The sequence below is a fragment of the Tiliqua scincoides genome, chromosome 3 (assembly GCF_035046505.1).
Source record: "Tiliqua scincoides isolate rTilSci1 chromosome 3, rTilSci1.hap2, whole genome shotgun sequence".
NCBI classification, from domain to species: domain Eukaryota; kingdom Metazoa; phylum Chordata; class Lepidosauria; order Squamata; family Scincidae; genus Tiliqua; species Tiliqua scincoides.
The window spans coordinates 223,457,577-223,480,519 of NC_089823.1; the positions used below are offsets into that span (position 1 = coordinate 223,457,577).

Below are 22,943 nucleotides of genomic sequence, written 5' to 3' on the forward strand. Positions count from 1 at the left end.
ACCACAGCTGCGATACAAGGACATCTGCAAGAGGGATCTGAAGGCCTTAGGAGTGGACCTCAACAAGTGGGAAACCCTGGCCTTTGAGCGGCCTGCTTGGAGGCAGGCTGTGCAGCATGGCCTTTCCCAGTTTGAGGAGACACTTGGCCAACAGACTGAGGCAAAGAGGCAAAGAAGGAAGGCCCATAGCCAGGGAGACAGACCAGGGACAGACTGCACTTGCCCCCAGTGTGGAAGGGATTGTCACTCCCGAATCGGCCTTTTCAGCCACACTAGATGCTGTTCCAGAACCACAATTCAGAGCGCGATACCATAGTCTCTCAAGACTGAAGGTTACCAATGATGACGATGGGTTTTCATAGAGAGGAGATGAGGGCTTATATTATTACAAACATTTTGCTAATATGAAGGGTACAATTTATGGAAATGGGATGCCAAGGGATATGCAAGTGAAAAAGGTTGGGAACCACTGTAGGAGATCCATGAATCAAATCCACCTTTAAGGTGTCCAGTGTGTTAAGCCAGAAGCTCTACAAAGAACACACGACCCATAACACAGAACTGGGAGTGTGCAATTCAATTCACAGCAAAGAGATGCAGCTGCATATATTTGCAACCATTTTTACTCAGAAGTAGACCCACTGCTTTCCATGGGTGTTAAGTAAGGGTGCATTGAATTGTAGCCTGGGGCTTTGCTTCAAATGGAAAGGAGGATCCCATCCTGGTGCTGAAAAAAAACAGATCTCTGCTAAAGGCTTGTATTTAGCAAAACAGAACCAGGCTGCAACAGCATTTGCAAAATGGAACAGAGGAGAATAAAAGGTTAACTTTGGTTGGAATTTCCCAGAAAAGTTACTACAGAAACTAATCTCTGCATTACTGTGAATGACCCAAGAAACAAAACTTATCAGAGTTGAAAGGCTCTGCCCTCTGACTGACCCCTGAAGTGATAATTGGAGCTTGATTACTATGCAAAAATTTTAGGAACTACAGGCGAGTATCTATGGTAGGTAATTTGGTAATTTCAGAATATATATATAAATGTGAGAATATAGGCCCAGGGCTGGATCTATTTGAAGAACCAAACACTGTGTAAAAGCGGTGTATTTGAGTAGAATACACATGGGAGGATCTGCATTCATTCCACTGAACATCTGTGTGGCATGTACAACTTTACATTAGTGGAACTGTGTCCATGATGGGAAACCAAAGGTTCTTAATCACATAGATGATACCCTATGCATGTGAAATTATACATATATACTATATATCCATGGACATTTAATTAATTATACATATATACTATATATCCATGGACATTTAATTTCTGAAGCTATGTGGAACCGCTCTCCACCGTCTCTGGATTTGGCTTTTTGAACATATGGACCTGCCCTATAAAGAGTTTTTGTAGCTCACTTCTGCCACCCCCTTCTGGCCCTCATTCTACCCCCCATTCTTCCTCCTCTCTCCTCCCCGTCCCACCCAGTTCCTGCTCCAACTCCCTCCCACATTCCACACTAATTTACTAGTGCTGAAGAACACAATGGCTCTGTTCTGCCACTCACAACATGCAGCAGTGACCCAGTTTCTCCCAACAGCAGGTTGCAGTTGCATCCACCACAAAGTCCCGTACGCCACCACAACGCATGTTCCAGTGGCATATGGGCAGCATGATGATATCGTCAGGGGACCTGATTTGACAACTGAAACTCACTTGGCTTCTTCATCCCACCCCCTTTACTTAAACGTACAGGGTTGCTGCCCAATTGGCAAGATAGACTTACTGCTAAGCAGAGAAGTTACTAGTACTCTAGACAGTCAGGAGTTTTTTGAATCCACATCTTCAGATATCCAGGGGATCACAGAGTTCCATAAAAGGGACCAGTGGCATCACTAGGGTTTGCATCACCTGGTGCAAGGGGGTCAGCGCTTGGACCTCCTCCCATGCAGTGGGCAGGACAATGCCCCAGGTGATGGGCATGCTGATGTACCAGCGCCTTGCCCCTGCTGGTTGTTTGGCTATAACTTTTAATAGACTAGAGATATTTCAGCACCGTTGTTTCATTGCTTTCTGCATGAAATTATACATCAGTTGATATACAACGTGATGGTACGTATTATTTGAAAACACCAAGATCTTAAAAATATTGGTCAGTAGTGGTGTCAACCCCTTGGGCATGTCACCTGGTGCAGCCCACACACCCCTAGCAATGCCTCTGCACGGGACACAAGATAAAGGCTGCTTGCCAGACATTTTTTAGGCTGCTGAACCTGTGCAGGAGCTACTGGAGAAGTGTTCAGACAAAAGATGGGGGCAACAGAGCATTGATCACAGATTTTTCTGTTGTTGTTTGAGTTTTGAGTTTAGTTGTCTGAAAAGCTGACTTGAACAAAATGTGAAATACACATTTAGTAAATACCTGAATTGATGTGAGGTTGGGGAATGGTTTTTCTGTCTTTATCTAAATAAACCCTGCATTCTTGCATTCTTGGTACTTGCCTGCCAAAGCAACCAACATATATATTTTTTTTTTTCAATTTATAGTTCCTTCCTGCAATTTACGAACAGGATGGGTAAATGCATATCCTATATACCAATCTCTTAGATCATTATCAACCCTGAAACCCTTTTAATTGCAGATAATGAAAGCCGTAAAGTGCTTCTGAACTTCTAATGGAATTAAGTGCTGAATTAAGCAAAAAAACCAAAAACAAATCCCAAGTGCTTGAACCATGCGCAACTTCCTGTATTGCTCTCAAGGCACTGCGCACAGAGGTCAAAGACATTTTACCCATTTTGTAGGCCACTGTGCCATTTTGGAATGTAGGTGACAGATCTCAAGGCTGATGTCTCCCCCACACCCAAAACATACTGTTCCTAGAAACCGGGCATGTCAGAAAGAAAGTTCAGGCTAGGCTTCTGTGTAGCATGTCAGTTTTCTACATTCAGGAAGTTATATCTATATCACACCTTCTCCCGTCATGGAACACTTGGTGGCATATATGGGGTTCCCAAGCAGTTTCCCATCCAGATATTGACCAAACCTAGACCTCCTTGGACAAAGCCGATTTATCATGTGTCTTCAGACCATTCACAGTAACTTAAAAAGAAGATCCCCCCCCCCAAAGCATTCTGAAATGGTGCAGTCCTGGGAGGTTATAGCAGGTGTGTTCTTTTTCCCCCTTAACATATACATCAGGTTTTGCTCTATTTAAGGTTGGTAACTAAAATATTGAACAATTCACTGACCGTTTTATCATCATTCCAAAATCTAATTCCTATTACTATCTATTTTCCCCAACAGGAGCAAAGCCACCCACTGTTGAACACCCAGGTATTTTCTAACACCATATCTCTAGTAGTCTGAACTGGGTACCCCCCCCCCCCACTTTGTCACACCTTCACAGTTCCATCTGTGCTCCCAGTGAAGAGTCTTGTCTCAGAGCCATCGAGAGCCATGGTGCTGATCTCAGCATTGCCATGGCAACCTGTAAACTCTTTGATTTTCTGCCCAGTATCAAGCAGCCAGAAGATAACAGTAGATCCTGCATCTGAGCTGATTACCTAAGAGAGGGAAGGGAAGAAAAAAAAAAAAATCCCAGAAAAGTTAATGGCATTCAAATTTTGCTTGTTTGCGCAGTCTCTTGTTCCACACAAACACCTTAATTTCAATCATCATGTACATACATGCACTTCGCTGATCTAATTGCCAACTTTGAAATGCAAATCCAGGTAATATTGGCATTGATTTTTCTCATCGTCCTTCTTTCAGCTCATTAGAAGATTTATCTTCTCTCCCCATTAAAGTTTATAGGCTGGTTCTTATCCCATCTTAAATACCTGTCCCCACAGCAAGCTCCATTTAACAAAAGACTAATGATTTAACTGCAGTGATCATTCAACAGAGAAAGGAGGTGACTTGTTCCCACAAAAGATAGTGCTTTGGTTCCAAGGAGGAGAAATGTACCGTAAGCCATGTGCATGCAGCCCCTTTCTAGCACAGTTTCTGAGGGTGCTGTACTAGACAAACCGCTGTGCACTACACAAGGAGATAAACCATCTCAACACATCGATCCATTGCCTAATAGATCTTTAAAGCTGATCTAGGGAATGTCCCAAAATGCATTAGACACCATTTAGAATTCTAACGGCACAGTCAGATGCTGTAAGTTGGAAGAAGGACCATTTGGACAGATTAAGCTCAGTCCCCTCTGATTCCTATCAAGCGAATGCTTGCTGCATTGCTCATAAAAGAACACGTCCTCTTCTTACCATTGGTTGTATAGTGTACTGTAGTGGAGACAAATCTCAGCAGTCTTAATGGTTGCTTTAGACCAGGGGTGTCCAAAGCTTTTGGCAGGAGGGCCAGATCATCTCTCTGACACTGTGTCGGGGGCCGGGGGGGGGAGAATTAATTTACATTTAAAATTTGAATAAATTTACATAAGTTTACATAAATGAATATATTAAAGATGAACTTATATGAATGAGTGGTCTTGCAATAGCTCAAGGAATATAAAAGTCCTTGCACAAAGCAAGGCTGGCCTTTCCTCTGCTGCCACTACTGCATCACAGACATGAAACAGCAAGCAGTGGAGGGAGCCCTCATCCCACAGCTCACGTGAGAGGTCAAACAGTCACCCTCACACTGAAATCAGTTGCGTCGGGCCAGTGCGGGCTCCAGCAAGTCTCTGGCGGGCCATAGGCTCATTGGAGACTGGGGGCTCCCTGAGGGCCGCATTGGGAGTCCTCAAGGGCAGCAAGTGGCCACTGGGCCAGGGTTTGGGCACCCCTGCTTTACACCAATTCTCAGCCCAGTCCTAACTAAACTCTTCCATGGCGATGCAGCAGTGCTGGCACAGCTTCCACTGCACCCCATGGGGGAGACTTGGCTGCTGGAGGTCTTGTTGGGGTAAGGAGACATGTATCCCTTTGCCTCAGGGTGAGCCCCAGATGCTGCAATGGGTCAACCCAACCAGCACCAGAGATATCGCTGGCACAAGTCTGCGTTGATCTGTGCAGGCGGTTCAAGAAGAAGGCAGCACTGCTGATCCTGCCCACCTCCTGTGCCTAAGCCACCCATCCCTGCCCCATCTTCTCCCCATGTCATCCCTCCCTGCCCTTCCCCTATTCCTGCACTGGACTTACCTGATCCAACAGGTGTCCCAATGGCTGCTGTAGCACATGAGAAGGCTCTGGCTGGTGCGCTGTCTACTAAGAGCCCAATCTTATCCAACTTTCCAGCTCCGTTGTAGCCACAATACAGCCCAGTGGTAAGGGAATATATGTTCCCATACCTTGAGAAGGCCCCAGTGACTGCCCTTCCACCACAGGATGAAGCACACACTCCACTGGCACAACAGAACCAGAACTGCAAAATTGGATAGGATTGGGCCCTAACACTTTTGCAAAGTGTTTTACAGTGCTTTTGCGAGAAGCACTCATCAGCAGAACACATCTTCTGCTTGCGCATCTTTTAGTAGGAATCGTGTGTCTTCTTTAATCCAGTACTTTAAAGCAGGGGTGCTCAATAGGTGGATCGCGATCTACCGGTAGATCGCGAGGCAAAATGAGTAGATCGCGGAGCCCTGTCTCTCCAAACTGTTAATATGTCAGTTTCATCTAGTGACTAGACGAAACTGACATATTTAGCTGACACTAAACTGACACTGAAACAGACACTTTAGCTGCTCTTCAGGCATGCAGCAACAAAACTGACGAAACTGACTAGACTCCAGCAGGGGCTCCATACATTAAAGGGGGTGTCTGTCAGACGCTTCCTTCCCCCCTGGTAGATCTCCGGGCCTTGCTGGGTTTCAAAGTAGCTCTCCAGCCAAAAAAGTGTGAGCACCCCTGCTTTAAAGTATATTAGGCATCCTGTATCCTTCATGGTTTTATCTATTCTAAAAACTGTAGAAGTATTTTGGAGTTTTAAATATTAAATAATTACAGTAAATTCATATTTAAAATTAAATAAGAAATTTATTTCAATGTTTTTAACATGCAGCAGAGGTATCTGTTTATTTGTGTACATACTGCATGCTCTGGGGCTTTTCTTTATGCTTTTACTGGTGACAGCTTTCGTATATAACCAATCAAGTTTGTGTTTTATACGCTAAGGATAGATTCATACGGTACTGGAGTGGTTAGAGAGTTGTTCTCATGTTGAAAGGGAAAAACTGCAGCTCAGTGATAGAGGGCATGTCTTGCATGCGCAAAGTCCCAGGTTCAATTTGTGCCATCTCCAAGTCGGTCTGGGAAAGGCCTCAGTCTGACATCCATTTGGCGCCTTCCTTGTTAAGTTTTAGGTGCCAGTTTAAGAATTTTTTTATTTGTCTGAACTTTTAATTAACAGCAATTAGCAGCTGCAATCCCATGCACACTTCCTGAGAGTAAGCCCTATTGAGGACAATGGGCCTTACCTCTGAGCAGACAAACATAGTTTTGTACTCTGGCAGCCCAACCCTATGTTGCCCTGGCACCCAGAGGAGCAGTGGCACTGAAATGGCTGGTTCTGTATCCTATGGGCCACAGGTCAGCCACATGAGCATCCTCAAGTGAAGGGAACAAATCTTCCCTTACCCTGGGTAATGCCACAGTGGCCCCAATGGGTCTCCTCAGGGTGGCACCAGCTATTTTGTTGGTGCAGAACCAAAGAGGCATGTGTCGGGCTCCACAGCCTGGGAGGGGGTATAGGATATAGTGGCAGGATCTTCTGCATTTCTGCCCCACTCCTGGGTCCAATCCTTCTCTGCCCAGTTCCACCACCCCCCACACCTTCCCCCTGTTCTCCCCTTGCCTCAAAAAGTTGCTCCACCAGCCAGCAGAGAATCTTACTGCCAGCTACTCCCTTGGCATGTCTTCCTGGGCTGAGGCCCACTGATGACTGGCGCTGAGGCCCTCAAGGCTGGTGCTATGTGTTAAGCGCCAGTGGTAAAGTCCCTTATGGCACTTTTACATCACCTGGCACCAGTAGCATGAGTGTACCACTGGCACAGGGCTCGATAAGATTGAGCCCTTAATCTTTGTGGCTGAGAACTTTTACATGGTCTGTTTCTCTGCTGTTTGCTGTGGTTTTTATTTTAGTGCTGGATGCTGTTTTTTATCTGCACTGTTTCAATTGGTTTGAATTTTTTTTTTTTTTTGCAATGTAGGTTAGATTATTTAGGGCTTTTTAATATTTATTGTGCGCTGCTTTGGAAATTTCATTTAACCGTTAAAAATGATGCATAGATCCTTGAAAGAAACATCACTTTTAAAAATCAATTCTAAACACAAAGCGCATGCTTGGGGGGGGCCAGGGGCTAGGTAATGAACCCACAATAGCATGATGGCTTTCTACAATCAAGCTGACAATGTCCCTGACTAATAGGAGGGTTATGGAAGCTACTTATGTGTTGTCATAAGACCTCTGACCGCTAATGCAATGAAATGCTACACTATCATTTTCTTTTGCATTAAACATACCATGATATTATTTCAAGGACATGCTCTCAGAAGCTGGTTTTATGCTTTTTTTATAGCTGGCGCACTAAAGGGGCCAGAGTGACCTGAAAGGCCTGTATTTTTTTTTTTTTTAAACTCACACAAGAGAGTAGTCAAGTGAAATAAGTCCACTGCCCTTCTCCTCCGGTAATTAAACGAATCTTGCTCCTGTAGAAGTGATTCACAGCATACTTATTGTGTTGAATCTGCCATTCTCCTCAAAAGCCCTGAAAGCATCATTACAAATGGCGTCCAAGTAGAATTTTAATTGCAACCCAACGCTCTTTTAATAATAAAAGTATTCTCTGCAGATTCTTTTATTACAAACTTTCCTCCAAAGCAGGAAGGGGACCAAGATGAGAACACTCGTCATTGCAAAATGGAAGCAGAAATGAAACTGCTGGGGCTGCACTGTTGGGAGGTTAGCAACAAAGAGTATGGACCATTCTCGGATGTTACTCAGGCCCAGTGGGAGATGACTTGAGGCACAATCCTAGCTGGCCTCTGTACCAGCAGACGGGGTACTGCACCAGTGCAGGCCATTGCAAAAGTGCCATAAATTACTTTGCGATGGCATGGCGGGCTGGAGAGTAGGCCAGCGCTGGCCCACACATGCTGGCGGAAGGAACAGCATGCACCAGACATAGTAAGTTCCTGTTGGGCAGTGCAGAAATGGGGGCAGGGTAGGGAGGGGCAGAACAAGGCAGAGGGAGGGCAGGGACAGGGTGGATCAGGCCCAGAAAGGGGAGGGATCTCCAAATCCCCTTCCTAGGTCTGATGCACTAACATGGGTCAATGCAGACTTGCACCAGCGATTTAGCTGGCACGGGTGCAAGTAGACCCATTGTGCTTGGAGCTGAACCCTGTGGGCTTCCCACTTACTAAATTCCCCTTGGAATGCAGTGCAAGCCGTACTAGTGCCATTGCGTCAGCACGAGGGAATTTAAGCTGGATTGGGCTGCATGGTTTTCTTAGCATCCACATCCTTCCCCCCCCCCCCATTTAGCCAGTGCACAAGAGATTAAAGAAGACAAAACTGTTGTTTCTAGAAATTGCTATGAAGAAGTCTTAGGGCGCAATCCTATCCTGCTCTGGAACAGGCAAGCCAGGAGGCTTGCGCTGTATCCAGCGCAGGATAGTGGCCAGAAGCAGCTCAGCCAGAGGTAAGGGGGAACATTTCCCCTTACCTCCGGGTAAGGGCTGCTGGCCCCTAGGAGTCTCCTCAGACTTGCACCACCTCTTGAGGTGGCACAAGTCCGAAGAGAGCGGAGTGGCTTGAAGCCACTCCATTCTCCCTGGGAACAGGGGTTGGGGTCCCACATAACTGCCAGATCCCAGCCCCGCCTCCCATTCCCTGCTTGCCTGCCCCTAGGGCCGCCCCCGCCCAAGAATGCCTCCCTCCTGCCTCCTCCCCAACTCACCCCGCCTCCCTTTTGTGCTTGCATCGGCCCAGCCGGGCCAACGCAAGGGGCTTGCACCGGCTCAGGTGTGCGTCAGGATTGCACCCTTATAAAGTCAGAAATAGTGCAGGAGAATCCCTCTGAATTCAGTCTTGGTTGAAAACAAATGAGCAGATAATGAGCTTCCTAGGGTTGGGTAAATATATGAAGGGCAGAACTGCCTTGTGCCTGCCATTCAGGAGGAAAGTAAAGTAAATGGAAGCATGAAATATTGTGGGAATCCTGGGTTCAGTTCAAGAGATACTGTAGTCCTGTTAGAACAACATGATATGTGAAAAGAATGAAGTGGAGTTGGGGGGAGGGAGTGTGTTGGGGTATTTAACAATTATTTGCAGCCACCTATTACACCCTGATGTGTGCACAAGTAATTCTTCTGTTTATTGCAATTGTAAATTAGATTTTTAAGCATACACAGGGATTGCAGCTGCTGTCTCCCAGTTTGGACAGTGAGTGAGAGCCCACGCTCAAAAGACTGTCCACTGAATAAATTCATGCATACGAACCATAACCGAACTGGGACTCCCCGGTGTGTACCAGCTGAGAACTTCATGACAGAAGTAACTAGAGAAGTTAGTGGCATTCAAATCTTGCTTGTCTCTTCTTCCACACAAACACCTTCATTTCAATCATCATATACATACATGCACTTCACTCATCTAATTGCCAGATTTTGAAACGCAAACCCAAATAACGTCGACACTGATTTTTCTCATCATCTTCCTTTCAGCTCATTAGAATATTTATCTTCTGTCTCCATTAAAGTTTATGGGTTGGTTCTTATCCTTTCCTAAATACCTGTCTCTGCAGTAAGCTCTATTTAACAAAAGAATAATGATTTAGCTGCCTTCTTCACTATTTAGCATTTATTTTAAAACATGTACACCCCTCCTTTTCTAACACAACAGGAATGCTCATGGCAGCTTACATCAGAAAAATATAAAACCAATAAAACGACATTAATATAACAGAAAATCAACTCAATAAAAAAAAAGTGGCAACTCAATTATCAGGAACCACCTAAATCCTACAGAATGAAAAATGCACAATCGAAGGTTTAATAAAATGAGAACATTTTAACTCTCCTTCAGTTTGCCAACAGAGGAAGGCCACAATGAATCCCACAAATCAGAAAAAGGCCCTAGTGTGAGTCACTACCAACCAGAAGTCTAAAAGTGGTAGTGTCTGCAAGGACCTCACACGCAGGCAGATTTGTATGGGGAGAGATGGTCCTTCAAGTACTTAGGTCCCAAATCATTAAAAGTTTTTATAGATTATCATGAACACTTTGAACTGGGCTGGAAACATACAGGTAGCCAGTGAGGATGATATAATAGGGGTGTGATATAGTCACAACCCCTGACTCCAATCAACAGCCTGACAGCTACATCCTATACCAGGGGTGTCCAAACTTTTTGGCAGGAGGGCCACATCATCTCTCTGAAACTGTGTCAGGGGCCAGGAAAAAAAAAAAAAGAATTAATTTACATTTCAAATTTGAATAAATTTACATAAATGAATATATTAGTGATGGAACTTATACGAATGAATGAAGGTCTTGCAATAGCTCGAGGCCTTGCACAAAGCAAGGCCAGCCTTTCCTTTGCTGCCACTGCTGCATCAAGTAGTGATGTGAAACAGCAAGTAGTGGAGGGAGCCCTTGTCCCACAACTCACTCGAGAGGTCGAACAGTTGGCCGTCACGCTGAGAGCAGTTGCATCAGGCCAGCGCGGGCTCCAGCAAGTCTCCAGAGGGTCAGAGGCTCATCGTAGACTGAGGCCTCCTTGAGGGCTGGATTAGAAGTCCTTGAGGGTTGCAAGTGGCCCCAGGGCTGGGATATGGGCACCCCTGCTCTGTACCAATTGCAGTTTCTGGGCAGTCTTCATAGGCAGCCCCACATACAGTGTATCTAATCTCGATGTCACCAGTGTATGATAAACATAACCATATCTGTTTGATTCAAAAAACAACACCATTGGCACACCAACCTTATCCCCAAAGCATCTTGCAAGTTGGTCACATCAGTGACTGATGGTGGCAGAAAACATGACTTCTTTCATGCCATAGTACAATGTTTCTCAAATTGTGGGTCGGGACCCACTAGGTGGGTCATGAGCCAATTTCAGGTGGGTCCCCATTCATTTCAATATTTAATTTTAATATACTAGACTTGATGCTACTATGTACTGACCTGTACTTTTAACAGGTACAAGTACAGTATATTATAAAGTATATTCTTTTAACAATGATAGTAAATGGGACTTATTCCTTGGTAAGTGTGGGTAGGATTGCAGCTTAGGATTGTTAAAAATCTTCGTGCTTGATGATGTCACTTCCGGTCATGACATCACTTCCAGTGAGTCCTGAGAGATTCTCATTCTAAAAAGTGGGTCCTGGTGCTAAATGTGTGAGAACCACTGCCATAGCACATACACAGAAATTCCTAAAATGAGATCTAGCCCACATTCAGTCTGAGTCTTTGGTAATCATAATCACTGTTGCTCTAGCTACCTGCCCTGCCACTTCATTGCCATCAGCTCTTCAGGAAACCAGGGAGATGATCTGACTCCATGGCAAGACACTCAGGAACAATTGTGTCAATCGCCTATATCGTATCCCTGTTCCACTGGTCAGCCAAAGCCTCAACAACCATCACTAATATTCAACAAAGAAGGGATGTGACTTGTTCCTTTGATAGATAATAACCCAGTTCAGAGGGGATAAGTGTGCCCTGAGCATTGAGAATGCAGCCCTTCTCCAACACAATTTCTGAAGGTGCACTACTAGACAAACTACTGTGCGCTATACAAAGAGATAAACCATCCTTACTTATCTCAACAAATGAATCCATTGACTAATGGGTCTTTAAAGCTGATCTAGGGAATGTCCCAAAATGCATTAGCCTCCATTTAGAATTCTAACGGTGCGGTCAGATGCTGTAAATTGGAAGAAGGGCCATTTGGCCAGATTAATCTCAGTCTCCTTTGATTGCTTTCAGGTCAACACATGCTACACTGCTAATGAAATAATACTTCCTCTTCTTGCCATTTGCTGTATGAATTATTGTAGTGGAGACAAATCCCAGCAGTGATAAAGGTTGCTTTTAGACCAACTGTGTATTCTCTAGCCCAGTACTTGAAAGAATGCCGGGTGTCCTGTATTCTTGGTGATTTGATCTGATCCTTAAAACTGAGGCAGTATTTTGGAGTTTTAAACATTGTGTCACAACCCCTTAAAGCAGTGGTATTCAAACTGGGGTGTCGCGATGCCCCAGCCTGTGGGTCCTGGTCTCTGCCCCCTTAAGGGGTGGGGGCAGCCAGGAGACAGGGGGAAGGCGGATCACACAGCTCAGGGGGGCTACAGGGGCTTGGGTGCACTTGCCCAAGCCTCCTGCAGCCTCCCGGGGGTGCGGGGAGCCCTGCGCAACCTTCGGCAGGGCTCCCCAGGTCAGGGAAAGTGAAAGTGAAGTGACCGTACCCCACTCTGCAAATCCGGAAGTGGAGCACGATCGCTCCGCTTTCTCTTCTGACGGAGCTGCAGGGACTGGGGTGCAGCCTCCACTCCCTGCAGCAGCCGTCCCTGTGTGCGGGGAGCCCTGCACGAGCATCTGCAGAGCTCCCCAGGTTAGGGAAAGGGAGAGTGGGGCGATCACGCCCCTGCCCCTTCCCCCTGCTGCCTCCCACCCCTGCAAAGACTTACTGCGGGTTTCAAATTCCGGAGAGCTTGAAAACCGCAGCCTTAAAGAATAGGATTTATTTCAGTGTTTTTAACATGTAGGGGAGGTATCTGTCCGCTTATTTTTGTATGCATTGGAAGCTCTGCAGTTTTTCTGCCTGGAGTCACTGCCCTTCTACTCTTGTAATTAAACGATTCTTGCTTCTGAAGAAGTGATACACAGCCTACTTATTGTATTAGATTCGCTGTGCTCCTCAAAAGGCCTGAAAGCATCATTATAAGTGGTGCCCAAGCAGAATTTTAATTGTAACCCAACGTACTTTTAATAATAGAGGTATTATCTGACTGAAGCCTCTTCTATTACAAACTCTATTTCAAAGAAGGAAGGGGACCAGGATGAGAACACTTGCTGGAAGCGGAAATTAAACCACATTGTGAGAAAGTTAGCGACAGGGACCATCCATCCATGATGCAAAGTAGCCCACAACAAGTGACGGACTGGGTCTGAGCAGAGGGATGGCGAACAGACGCCCACCACCTCCTCCCCATTCTGCTACCAGAGAATGAACTGGGCCCTGACTGACCCCTTCCTCTGCCTGGCTCTTTAATCAAAGCAGGTGCTACAGGACTCTGCATTGCCTGCTTTGTGTAAAGAGCTCGCACAGAGGAATCATCTTCAGAGGACGATGTTCTGTTCATCAGAGCACAGTGGCCTGGCTCAGAGGCATCTCTATAGTTTGCATCACCCAGTGCAAGAGCTTGTGGTGTCAATCCCATAATGGACCTCCTCCTATACCAGACCATACAGAATACACAACAAAAGCATATGCACAATCTAAATGTAGTGGCGTCACTCGGGTTGGTTTAACCCCCATTAACATTACATATGTATTTATTTTAATATAGAACACTACAGGTCACCCTACAAATCAGTCACCTACAAAAAACCCATGGCCAACTTGATGACACTCGCGCAACTGAATAAGGGCCTGATCCTGAATTTTGCATGCTGGCTCAGTACCGACATGCAGTATCGCAAATGTGCAGCGAGGCATGCTTGCGACATGTACCACCCAGCCAACACAGGCACTGGCTCAATGCCAGCCAGCCAGAGGACGGGCAGCGTAGCGGTAAGTGTGTGGGAGCAGGCAGGCTCTGGGTGGGGGCTAAGCAGCTCAGGACTGGGCTGTAAGAGTTCTAGGATTAGCTCTGATATATGGAAATGAGAGCTGACTCATACTAACACCTTATGGGTTTCCCTGCTGTGTCATAACAACACCTCACTGACTCTCAGAGCAATCAGTCTTACTGTTCAGTTTTGAGTCAAGGAAATCCACATTTTGTTATATGGCATCCTTCAGTCTCGGAAGACTATGGTATCGCGCTCTGAATAGTGTTCTGGAACAGAGTGTCCTCTCCAGTGCGCGAAGCCCGGGTAAAGTAGATATTGAGGATAGACTGTTACCCATGCAGCAAATCCCCCCTCTCCACATCGCTGAAATGGTCCAATGGAAAGGCAGAAGCCAATACTGTTGGTTCCAGCGGCGTCGCAGGAGTTGCCAAAACGTGACTGTGTTCAGCCATGAACTGCCTCAGGGACTCTGGCTCTGGATTTTGCCTCGAGGTTGACTCCTGAAGCCTTTTCCACAACTGGATGTAGCCACAAGGCAGTGGAGGTTTGGGACCAGAGCTTTCCTTCTCTCAGATGAGCTGCCTTCCCAGGCTAACAAGTCCCATCTACCCGGTGGCTGTTTAGTCGCCTCTTACAACAAGTACAGCCAAACTAAGTGCCTATTCTTATCCCCAGCTCCCAGGGGAAATTGTTATATGGAAGTCGTGTATATCAACATGGTTCGTTTCATTGCATACTGCATTAAATCACGCATCGAATGATACATAACGTGATGGTATTATTTGAAAACACCAAGATTTTCACCATTTGGGCCAGTAGTGGTGTCACCTCTCCTGAGTGTGTCACCCAATGCGGTCCGTACTCTGCTAGCGATGCCACTAAGCCTGGCTCCCTCCAACTTCCTCCACTGGGCACTTTAAAAGAGGAAGTGGGGAAGAAGCAAGGTCACCCTCGCTCCTTCACGTGGGCTCTTTAAGCAAAGGAGGAAATACAGAGCCCTCTGGAAGTGATCCCAGCATACTTCACACTTGACTGCTTTGATTCAAGAGTCCATGTGGAAAAGAGACAGGTGGGAGGGTCTGCAGACTTGGCTGGAGGGGGCAGTTGAGCTACGTGCTCCCTCACGCAGCCCAATAGCTTCAACCTGCCCTGGTTCACTACGAAAAGCAGGAACCATTCTGCAGCTGCTCGGACCCAGCAGGAGTGGTTAACAGCTATATCCTTTCTTCTTTTTGCCAGCATTATAAAGAAGACTGCACTGCTCCTTCCTGTAGATGATTATCTCAGAAAGATAAAGTCAAATTGGAATAAAAGACAGTCTCTGTGAACCTGATCTTGGTTGCAAAATGAACGAGCAGGTTGTTGGAGCTGAGCAAAGTGACATGATGGAAGGGACTGTGTTGTGCTTTCCTTACAAGGAGAAAGCAAAGTAGAGAGAAGCACAGGTTACTGCAGGAGGCTGAGATCCCACTGCTGTCTTCATCCACCAGGGTGGGTGAACCCCTGTATCCAGGGTGACCTGCTACAACAGAGGGCAAAGTGCCTATACCTTTAACTATTGTATAGAAGAGGGAAATTTGGCAAGTGCAGCTTTTTAAACCCTTCCATGTTGAGCTGCACCTGCCAAAACTCCCTATTCTACACAATGGTTAAAGGTATAGCCACCGTGTCCTCCATTGTATCTGGTCACCCTACCTGAACCCTAAATACTGCTGCTGGTGGTAACACTCTGCGCACTATCCGGGGCATGCAGGGCTTCACAGCAGGCATAGTGAGGTTTGCTTTCGAGCTGCCAGCAACCTGGTGTTAGTTCTAAGTGTACATTTTCAACTCCTAGTGTATACATTGAAAAATGCAACATGTAAGCTGACCCTCAGCTTGCACTTCCTTGCACCTTCCACTCATAAAAATATCAAAGTCCATCTGTAGTTTTCTACTGTGATTTGACCTTCCCAACGGTAATCAAGCATTCGGTATAAACCCTTCTGCAACATATTGAATGGAGGGATGTTTTGGCCAAAGTCTTATGCTAAACATCATCTTGACATCCAGCAGAAATTACTATTGATGGGAAATAGCACAACCAGGGCAAATTTTTCAGTGGCTTACATCACACCTTCACAGTCAGAACCACTATAAGCATCAAGTCAAGACTAGTCTCATAATTTCTTATTGCATTTACACTGCTTTGTACATAAGAACATAAGAACAGCCCCACTGGATCAGGCCATAGGCCCATCTAGTCCAGCTTCCTGTGTCTCACAGTGGCCCACCAAATGCCCCAGGAAGCACACCAGATAACAAGAGACCTGCATCCTGGTGCCCTCCCTTGCATCTGACATAGCCCATTTCTAAAATCAATGTATCAATGTAGTTCCAGCGATATCAGCAGTACATGCTCATCATCCAGCGGGGACAAATCTCCAGCTACCAAATTTCCTTATTGACCTCCACATTGCTCCATCAATTACATAATTGAGCAGCACCAGTCCCTAGATTGATCTTTGTCTAACTCCTGTCTCCACAATGAATTTTGGAGCTCTCTGACCTTGCACACATGGCAGCAGTGGATACAGATTAAATTTATTTTATTGGTTAAATGTATTTTTCTGGTATTCTGCTTTCCAGAGGTCATAAATTGTTTGTCACAGCTAATTAACAAGAAAAAGTCTGGAAATGTGATGAATGGTACTTTCCCATACCTATTATACTTCTCCATTAGTCATCCAGCTGTCAACATTTGGCCCCTTGTTGAAATCCCAGGTCGAAAGATACATAATCAAGCCAAACATCAAGCCAAACCATGATTTCTCTTAACATATTTAGAATTCAGTTCCCAACTATAGATTATGTTTTCAAATGTACAATAGGCAAACCATTGTTTAGATCTCTTTCATTGCACTGCACTGCACTGCTCCCTGCACTTATCTTCATAAGTTCAATTCCATCTCCACATTGCAGAAGTTGTTGGAGTCAGAGCAATGACCATGGCTATGTTTGTCACATCAGACATTGTTTCAAACCATAGATAGCACAAACTATGGTTTGCAAACCCATTTCAAATCATGGTTACTGATTCTGGTTTGCTGGCCAGTCACAAACCATGGTTATGGTTTAATATAACAAAAGCCTGCATTGGAGTAATGTGAGTTCCACTGTTGCGTGTCATCACAAAAGCACCGTAAAGCACTTTGTGTCGGCACAAGGCCCAGGTGTGCTGGCAGGAAGGCCAGAGCCTTCCCATTGGCTCCGGAGATCATCAGGATGCCTTCTGGAGCAGGTAAATCCAATGCATGGGCAGGGGGAGGATGGGGAGGAGGGTTCAACGGGGTGTGGGGAGGGCAGAATGGGATGATGACAGGGGCAAGGGTGGGCAGATCAGACCTAGGAGGAGGTGGATCAGCGGCACCACCACAAATAACCAAACCCCTCCCAGAGCCTGATCCACCTGCACAGATCAATGTGAACTTGTGAAAGCAATATCACTGGCGCAGGTCTAAATTGACCCATTGCAACTGCTGGAGCTTACTCTGGGTGAGGGGGAAATGTCTCCTTACCCCGATGAAACCTCCAGCAGCCAAAAATCCCCTGTGGGGTGCACCATAAGCCATGCCGACACCACTCCATCGCTACGTTGGATTGGACTGATAGTTCAGATATCACAACAAACCAAAATTAAGCTTCCTTAACCATGATTTGGTATGATGTCTGAAATGGACCACAGTGCTTTTCCTGTACTTCCTGTGCACCCCATACATTTTATGTCTCTGTATAACAATACAGCAGCGCTAACTACCTGCCTCAGTATATCTGTCCCCACGTAATGAAGGGCTGTCTCTTCTGCCACAGGGTAGTCAATCTTTTTAATTAGATGTAGGAGGCATTGCTGAAGTGCTGGAGAGGTTGAATGCATGCCTGCCACAACAAAATCATAACTTCAGAGAGGTTTCTATAAATAAAAAAAAATTAATATGACACTACTTTTTGAAAACCGCAGAAGGTGTCACATAAGAGGCAAAGCACACCTTCCAGTGCTTTGGCAATACCTCCTACAGGTAGAGGGTCCTACTGCAGTTTTTTGTTTGTTTCAATCCATTTAGATGCAGAATCCTGAAGATCGATCTCCCAAAATAGAGAAAGAAATATTTTTGGACGCCTGCGGGCTCAAAATGATTTCACAAGTTCATGTGAAATGTCATGCCATGATGTTAACAGGCATGGTTCCAGAGGTGCTGTGAGTCTGGCTGTGCCACTCAGAGCCTCCCAGTCTCTCCAGCTAAGATTCAATCTATCAGGACCCTGGGAAACAGAGCAATATCTGGGCAGTTGTGCACCTCCTTTCTCCCCTGAAGACTTTAGAATGGCTGAAAAGGAACAGCAGGGTAAGTTTACGACGTGCAGGAAGTTTACTTACTGGGAGGGTGAAACAGCAAGGAGTAGAGCAACACCATCGTGGTTCGAGCAGTGTTTCTCAAGCTGTGGGTCAGGTCCCACTAGGTGGGTGATGAGAATTTCAGGTGGGTCCCCATTCATTTCAATATTTTATTTTTAATATGTTGATGTTAGACTTGATGCTACCGTGGTATGTGACTCAATTTGGAGAAATGTTATAGATCTGTACTTTTAACAGGCTACTATATATATATATATATATATATATATATATATATATATAAAGAGAGAGAGAGAGAGAGAGAGAGAGAGAGAGAGAGAGAGAGAGAGTGTTAGGTTAGGAGTGACCAATATTGGGCCAGACATGCTCTCTCAGCCTGCTCACTCCCAGGGTTATTGTGAAGATAAAATGGAGGTGGAAACTTACACATGACCTTGAAGTCTTGGAAGAAATGTCACGCTAACAGCGAAATAAAACAATAACTTATCCATATCACGAGTTCTTACTGAAACAATTGTTTTGAACTGGTCCACCTGTCCAGTCACAGACATACATTCCTTCCAGGAGATCTAAAGGGCCTGCAAATGTCTCTATTATTGTCTAATGAAAGACATGTGAAGTATCTTCATTGTCACTTGCTCAGTCCCTCTGTCACCTGGGCCTGTCTTGATTTTTTTTGTCCTGTGGCCTGATGTTCTTAACACAAGACTTTCATTTAAGTTAACCTCTACCTCCTTCTATTGATTTTCCTACTGCAGGCTCCCTTGTGGTATCCCAGGACTAACAACTACATTAACTTTCGCATTGGGATCTTTCTTTCTCTTTTACTTTCACAATGAAACAAAGAGTAGCAGGCTATAATAATGGCTTGCACTGTGGTGCATTCAGACTGATATTTTCATTGATATATCAAATCAATCACATCTCAATCTTTCACTCAGGACAAGTCCCCAAGGGACTTATGAAACTGAAATACAATGTACAGACAGAATAGCCAATTTCTTCCAGAGAAATGAAGTCACCACTGTAGTGGAAACAAAACCAATAGGGTATTTTTTGTGTCCCAATCTTGTAGCCTTAGTGCACTTCAGGAAGAGAAAATGCCACAAAGCTGAAAACCCATGAGATAAGTAGAGTGAAATAGTGGTTGGAGGCCAAGCAAAATGGATTACAAGAGCCAGGTTAGCAATTCACTGGTCCCTTATGGCTGCAATCCTGTACACCAGTGATTTTCAAACAGTGTGCTGCAGCACAATGGTGTGCTGGGAGTAGTCCTCAGGTGTGCCGCAGGATTTGGGGGAGGGTTTTTTATTAGTAGGGCCATTGGGTTAACTGGGAGTACCCACGCTTACCTAGAAGTCAGTTCCATTAAGCTCAGTGGGGCTGACTTCTAAGTAGACTGCCTAGGATTGTGCTGTAAAAGACCATAAATTGGGGGCCTAGGTACACAACTTGAGCTCATTTGGAGGAAGGGAAGACAGGATAATTATATACTTGTCAATGTAATCATGGTATAATAGTTGTTGGCAACCTTCAGTCTCGAAAGACTATGGTATCACACTCTGAATGGTAGTTCTGGAACAGCATCTAGTGTGGCTGAAAAGGCCGATTCGGGAGTGACAATCCCTTCCACACCGGGAGCAAGTGCAGTCTGTCCCTGGTCTGTCTCCCTGGCTATGGGCCTTCCTTCTTTGCCTCTTTGCCTCAGTCTGTTGGCCAAGTGTCTCTTCAAACTGGGAAAGGCCATGCTGCACAGCCTGCCTCCAAGTGGGCCACTCAGAGGCCAGGGTTTCCCACCTGTTGAGGTCCACTCCTAAGGCCTTCAGATCCCTCTTGCAGATGTCCTTGTATCGCAGCTGTGGTCTACCTGTAGGGCGCTTTCCCTGCACGAGTTCTCCATAGAGGAGATCTTTTGGGATCCAGCCATCATCCATTCTCACAACATGACCAAGCCAACGCAGGCGTCTCTGTTTCAGCAGTGCATACATGCTAGGGATTCCAGCACATTCCAGGACTGTGTTGTTTGGAACTTTGTCCTGCCAGGTGATGCCAAGAATGCATTGGAGGCAGCGCATGTGGAAAGCGTTCAGTTTCCTCTCCTGTTGTGAGCAAAGAGTCCATGACTCATTGCAGTACAGAAGTGTACTCAGGATGCAAGCTCTGTAGACCTGGATCTTGGTATGTTCCATCAGCTTCTTGTTGGACCAGACTCTCTTTGTGAGTCTGGAAAACATGGTAGCTGCTTTACCGATGCGCTTGTTTAGCTCGGTATCGAGAGAAAGGGTGTCGGAGATCGTTGAGCCAAGGTACACAAAGTACCTTGGTACTTGGTACCACACAAAGTACAAGTACACACTTGGTACATAAGGTACACACTGCATAAGGTACTTGGTACATAAGGTACACGCTGCAGCCAATTCTATGCTTGGGATCATTAGGAAGGGTATTGAGAACAAAACGGCTAGTATTATAATGCCGTTGTACAAGTCTATGGTAAGGCCACACCTGGAGTATTGTGTCCAGTTCTGGTCGCCGCATCTCAAAAAAGACATAGTGGAAATGGAAAAGGTGCAAAAGAGAGCGACTAAGATGATTACAGGGCTGGGGCACCTTCCTTATGAGGAAAGGCTACGGCGTTTGGGCCTCTTCAGCCTAGAAAAGAGACGCTTGAGGGGGGACATGATTGAGACATACAAAATTATGCAGGGAATGGACAGAGTGGATAGGGAGATGCTCTTTACACTCTCACATAATACCAGAACCAGGGGACATCCACTAAAATTGAGTGTTGGGTAGGTTAGGACAGACAAAAGAAAATATTTTTTTACTCAGCGTGTGATCGGTCTGTGGAACTCCTTGCCACAGGATGTGGTGCTGGCGTCTAGACTAGACGCCTTTAAAAAGAGGATTGGACAAGTTTCTGGAGGAAAAAACCATTATGGGGTACAAGCCATGATGTGTATGCGCAACCTCCTGATTTTAGGATTGGGTTAAGTCAGAATGCCAGATGCAAGGGAGGGCACCAGGATGAGGTCTCTTGTTGTCTGGTGTGCTCCCTGGGGCATTTGGTGGGCCGCTGTGAGATATAGGAAGCTGGACTAGATGGGCCTATGGCCTGATCCAGTGGGGCTGTTCTTATGTTCTTATAAGTGGTACAAGTACACACTTGGTACTTGGTACACAAGGTACTTTGTGTATCTTGGCTCATGATATAATGTACATCTGTAAATTAGGCTTCAGTAAGTGAGAGCAGTAAAGAAGGTAGTGCATATTAATGGTTTATGAATCTGAGGCATCTGTTGATGAAATGGCTGAAGATGAACCGAATTACTGTGGACTCAATTAGCTTGCATATCCTTGTGGATAGCATTATATGATACAATCATGATGTATGTGACCCTGCTTAGCTTTTCTGAGCCAAATAGCAACCACAAAGGAACCCTGATCCAGATCACGACCATGAGAAGGGAGGAGACTTGAAACTTTGTCTCCACTAAGGCACAAATCCAGATTTGGCCCGTCATGGCTCTATGTTCCAAGAGAAACACTCCTATCATCTCCAGCAAACTCTGCATCCCAGTCCTACTCATGCTTGCTCAGCAGTACGATGGACTGAATTCAGGAGGACTTATTTCCAGAAAAGTAAGCCTAGGATTTCAGCCAGAGCTAGAGCTTAATTTATAGCATAAGCAGAATTTCCGGGACAGCTGTTCCTTGCAGCCAACTAACGGCAAGATTTCTGCTTTAATGCATATACAAACCACATATAAGATTACAACAGTATGTGCTTGTTTTTTGTTCGTTGTTTTAAAGAAAAGAAACACAACTGCTACTGATCCATCAGTGGCTCCATGTCACCCCTCAATATGCTCCAAAGGTGCCTACTTTATCTGAATCTCAATCTGAAGATTAAAAGGTGCTGCTTGGACACAGCGAAGGGAGAGAGGGGAAAAAAATCAATCACAGAGGCCTTTCCCTGTCTACTGAGTGTGGCTGTTCATTGAGATGCAGGCAGTGCTCCCATCACAAGGGGCCATAGTACTGTGAAGACAAACAACACCCAGTTTGCATACCAAGTGGCATTCCATTTAACTGATTCATTTTATTATGAGATATATTGTCATGATCCAGGGCCACCACACTGCGAGTCCCTTTGGAAAAATATGCCAGCAAAAACTGGATCTGGGCTAATTACCAAGCGTGTGTATTTCAGGACTAACCAGGCAGGCACCAGAAGGGGAATGTCAACATCAGCTTCATTTGCAAGTGGGAGCAAGAACAAAGCCGATCCTTTTTATTAGCACAAGTTATTAGTTATTAGGGCTGTTTTTTATTTTAACTATGGAGTAGTGCCTAATTAAAAGATGTGGCATTTGCACTGGGGTGGGGGGCGGAGGAAACAAGCCACAGGTGCAACAGAAATGGATTTCAGAACAATTCAATCTGCTCAAAAGAGTGTGCGCCTTTCCTAACCATAGACTGTGTTTTAGGGACAAGAGCAGGTGCTTCTCTTGTCTATAGGATATTGAGTAAGAGGCGACTAAACAGCCACCGGGTAGATGGGACTCGTTAGCCTGGGAAGGCAGCTCATCTGAGAGAAGGAAAACTCTGATCCCAAATCTCCACTGCCTTGTGGCTACATCCAGTTACGGAAAAGGCTTCAGGAGTCAACCTCGAGGCAAAATCCGGAGCCGGAGTCCCTGAGGCAGTTCATGGCTGAACACAGTCACGTTCTGGCAACTCCTGCGACGCCGCTGGAGCCAACCATATTGGCCTCTGCCTTTCCATTGGACCATTTCA

At 45.5% G+C, this 22,943-nt stretch overlaps 1 protein-coding gene across 1 annotated transcript in view; it reads right to left on the reverse strand.

Moving 5' to 3' along the window:
- Positions 1-22,943, reverse strand: part of WDR49 (WD repeat domain 49) — a 125,970-nt gene that overhangs the window by 58,402 nt on the left and 44,625 nt on the right. Inside the window, exon 8 of the mRNA XM_066621546.1 lies at positions 3,401-3,565. Coding sequence (XP_066477643.1) covers positions 3,401-3,565 — 165 coding nt within the window. The remainder of the gene's footprint in view (positions 1-3,400; positions 3,566-22,943) is intronic.